Here is a 3,383-nt window from a genome sequence, read left to right on the forward strand (position 1 = left end):
ATTTAAAACCCAACAACAGAGCAGGTAAAAAAAATACCCGGAGCAATATAAAACCCAACAACAGAGCAGGTAAAAAATACCCGGAGCAATATAAAACCCAACAACAGAGCAGGTAAAAAATACCCGGAGCAATATAAAACCCAACAACAGAGCAGGTAAAAAAAATACCCGGAGCAATATAAAACCCAACAACAGAGCAGGTAAAGAATATCCGGAGCAATTTAAAACCCAACAACAGAGCAGGTAAAAAATACCCGGAGCAATATAAAACCCAACAACAGAGCAGGTAAAGAATACCCGGAGCAATATAAAACCCAACAACAGAGTAGGTACACAAAAAAAACCGGAGCAATTTATAACCCAACAACAGAGCAGGTAAAAAAAAAAAACGGAGCAATTTAAAGCCCAACAACAATGCGGGTAAAAACCCGGCGCAATTTAAAACCCAACAACAGAGCAGGTAAAAAAAAACAAAAAAACCCGGAGCAATTCAAAACCCAACAACAGAGCTGGCAGAACGCATGACAAGGCAAACACGATATTCTGAACGGCGAAACGTCATACACCACACATGACAAGGCCAACACATGTTCTGTACGGCGAAACGTCACAACAGCACACATGACAAGGCCAACACGTGATTCTGTACGGCGAAACGTCACACATGGCACACATGACAAGGCAAACACATGACTCTGTACGGCTAAATGTCACACAAAGCCACATGACGACGCAAACACGTGACTCTGTACGGCGAAACGTCACACAGAACACACATGACAAGGCCAACACGTGACTCTGTACGGCTAAACGTCACACATAGCACACATGACAAGGCAAACATGTGATTCTGTACGGCGAAACGTCCCGAAAAGAGAAACACAATTTAATGGGGTGGGAACAGTGTATGTACCAGACAGAAGGAAGGGGGAAAGGGGGGGGGGGGAGGAGGAAGGGAAGGGAGGAAGGGAGGGAGGGAGGAAGTCACAAGCAGGAGCAATCTGCCCAACACCTTTCTCCTGACACCTCCTCAACAGCTGAAGTCAGCACAGAAAAATAAAACACCCCGCCCCGAAAAAAAACAAACAACAACAACAAATTTAAAATAAATAAATAAATAAATAAATAAAAACCATGGCAACTCACCCTCCATGTGGAGCAGATGCCATGTTCAGCAGAGGAGGACTGACGCAGGACAGTGTGTGAAGATGGAGGGTCGTGGTGGTGGGGAGAAACATGGGGACAATAACCAAGTCCTGCCTCTCTCTCTCCCCCCCCAGTCTTACATCGCTGTTCCACGGCTGCTTCCTCCACAGATGAAAGCAGGTGCTGGTGTGGTGGTGAGTGCGTTCATCGCTTCGCTGGAAAGTGAGCGTTGTCAATAGTACTGTGATGGCCACGGGTTTGTGTCCGGGCCATTGGTGTGAGGGGCAGTGGAAGGGAAGAGGCTTGTCACACACTGGACAGGAAAAGCCCCAGATTAGGAACGTACACTTGAAATCTGTGGTTTATCGTTGATCACGACACACAATCACCGAGCCACGCGCTGTTCAACTTCAACGTAATGTTCTCCGGGAAATACACACATCCATGTAGATGATGTCCAAGAGATGAAGGTCACAGACACTTGTCCCACGGCGGGGGGCGAGGAGTGGGGGGTGGGGGCGGGCTGGGAACACTTCTCAACGAAGAGCTCTGGCGGTGCAACATGTCACCACAACCTTAATGACTTTCTTTTTCTTTTTTTAGGGTGAAGGTGGGTTTACGGACAGCTTAATGCCATCACCACATAAAAGAAATGCTAACCTATTTAAACCTGAACGAGCCTTCAACACGGGAGCACTTCGCTGATAATAAAAACGTGAATTGAATCAAGATCCCTGTTAGATATCTACACGTCGACTGTTCAACTTTCTGTTCGGTGTGAACTTGTAGAACAGTCCCAGTGAAGGCCTGCCGCTCCCAGTGCCACGACCAGCACTCTGGGGACCAGTCAGCAGCCAAGCTGCCGCCATGCAGAAATCAAACAGGGAACGATCGATCCCAGACCAGACTGAGCGCCACACGAGTTGAACGACAGCAGAGGTTCCTGTCCTCTGATGGGACAGACTGAAGACTGTGGCTGCTGCGTCACGGGACAGAACCCTGCCTTCAATCTGTTGGGACACACTGCACACCGCCACCTCCACCACCACCACCACCACAACAGACACCACCTCCTCCACCGCCACCACCCACACGGCTGGCTCCAAAAGCAGAGACCTTCACCCGTGCCTGCAGCATGTCAAAATCAGCAGAGCGTGCACTTGTGGAGGGGAAAGGGGGTCGTCAATTATTATTTCTTGCGTGACACGGGTTTTGCACTGACACAGCTTGCTTCTTAGAAAAGAAAAAAAAAAGAAGGAAAGATACATTCTCTTTACTTCCCTCACCCCTGACAAGCGTTGTAGCACTGCCAGCACGACGCCACGGTGCAGACACCTGTTCTAATCAACGACAGCTATGTTTTCAACCAGTCTCACTTCACTGACCCGTGTCACAAAGGTATAAACAACGGAAAGCAAGGAATCGACTTTGTCCCACGGTTTTTTTTACAGCCGTCAACACACAACATACGTGTGGATATTTATGCGCCCTGTGTAAATCAAGTTCATTCATTCATTTACAGTGTTCTGCAAGGAATCCAGGGCTAGGTAAAAAAGAAAAAAAAAAGAAAAGAAAAATGAAAAAGAGGTTCAATCCTTTAAACTTACTCTGGTGAAGACAAGCTTCCTTTTCACCTGAAGTACTGTCCTAAACAGCTGTGAAGACAGCACAAAGACAGGTACTGATCCTAAACAGCTGTGAAGACAGCACTAAGACAGGTACTGATCCTAAACAGCTGTGAAGACAGCACTAAGACAGGTACTGATCCTGAACAGCTGTGAAGACAGCACTAAGTTACTGATCCTAAACAGCTGTGAAGACAGCACTAAGGTACTGATACTAAACAGCTGTGATGACAGCACTAAGGTACTGATCCTAAACAGCTGTGAAGACAGCACTAAGACAGGTACTGATCCTAAACAGCTGTGAAGACAGCACTAAGGTACTGATCCTAAACAGCTGTGAAGACAGCACTAAGACAGGTACTGATCCTAAACAGCTGTTAAGACAGCATTAAGACAGGTACTGATCCTAAACAGCTGTGAAGACAGCACTAAGACAGGTACTGATCCTAAACAGCTGTGAAGACAGCACTAACTGTGAAGACAGCACTAAGACAGGTACTGATCCTAAACAGCTGTGAAGACAGCACTAAGGTACTGATCCTAAACAGCTGTGAAGACAGCACTAAGGTACTGATCCTAAACAGCTGTGAAGACAGCACTAAGACAGGTACT

The 3,383-nt window shown here is 46.9% G+C and overlaps 1 protein-coding gene across 1 annotated transcript in view; it reads right to left on the minus strand.

The window, feature by feature from the left end:
* The window catches only part of LOC143294965 (uncharacterized), a 206,819-nt gene extending 205,204 nt beyond the window's left edge, over window positions 1-1,615 (minus strand). The window contains exon 1 of the mRNA XM_076606493.1: window positions 1,147-1,615. Within this exon, the coding sequence (XP_076462608.1) occupies window positions 1,147-1,238 (92 nt within the window). The 5' untranslated portion in view covers window positions 1,239-1,615. The remainder of the gene's footprint in view (window positions 1-1,146) is intronic.
* Between the last annotated feature and the right edge of the window lie 1,768 nt (window positions 1,616-3,383).

This window comes from Babylonia areolata, chromosome 20 (genome assembly GCF_041734735.1).
Source record: "Babylonia areolata isolate BAREFJ2019XMU chromosome 20, ASM4173473v1, whole genome shotgun sequence".
Lineage (NCBI taxonomy): Eukaryota > Metazoa > Mollusca > Gastropoda > Neogastropoda > Buccinidae > Babylonia > Babylonia areolata.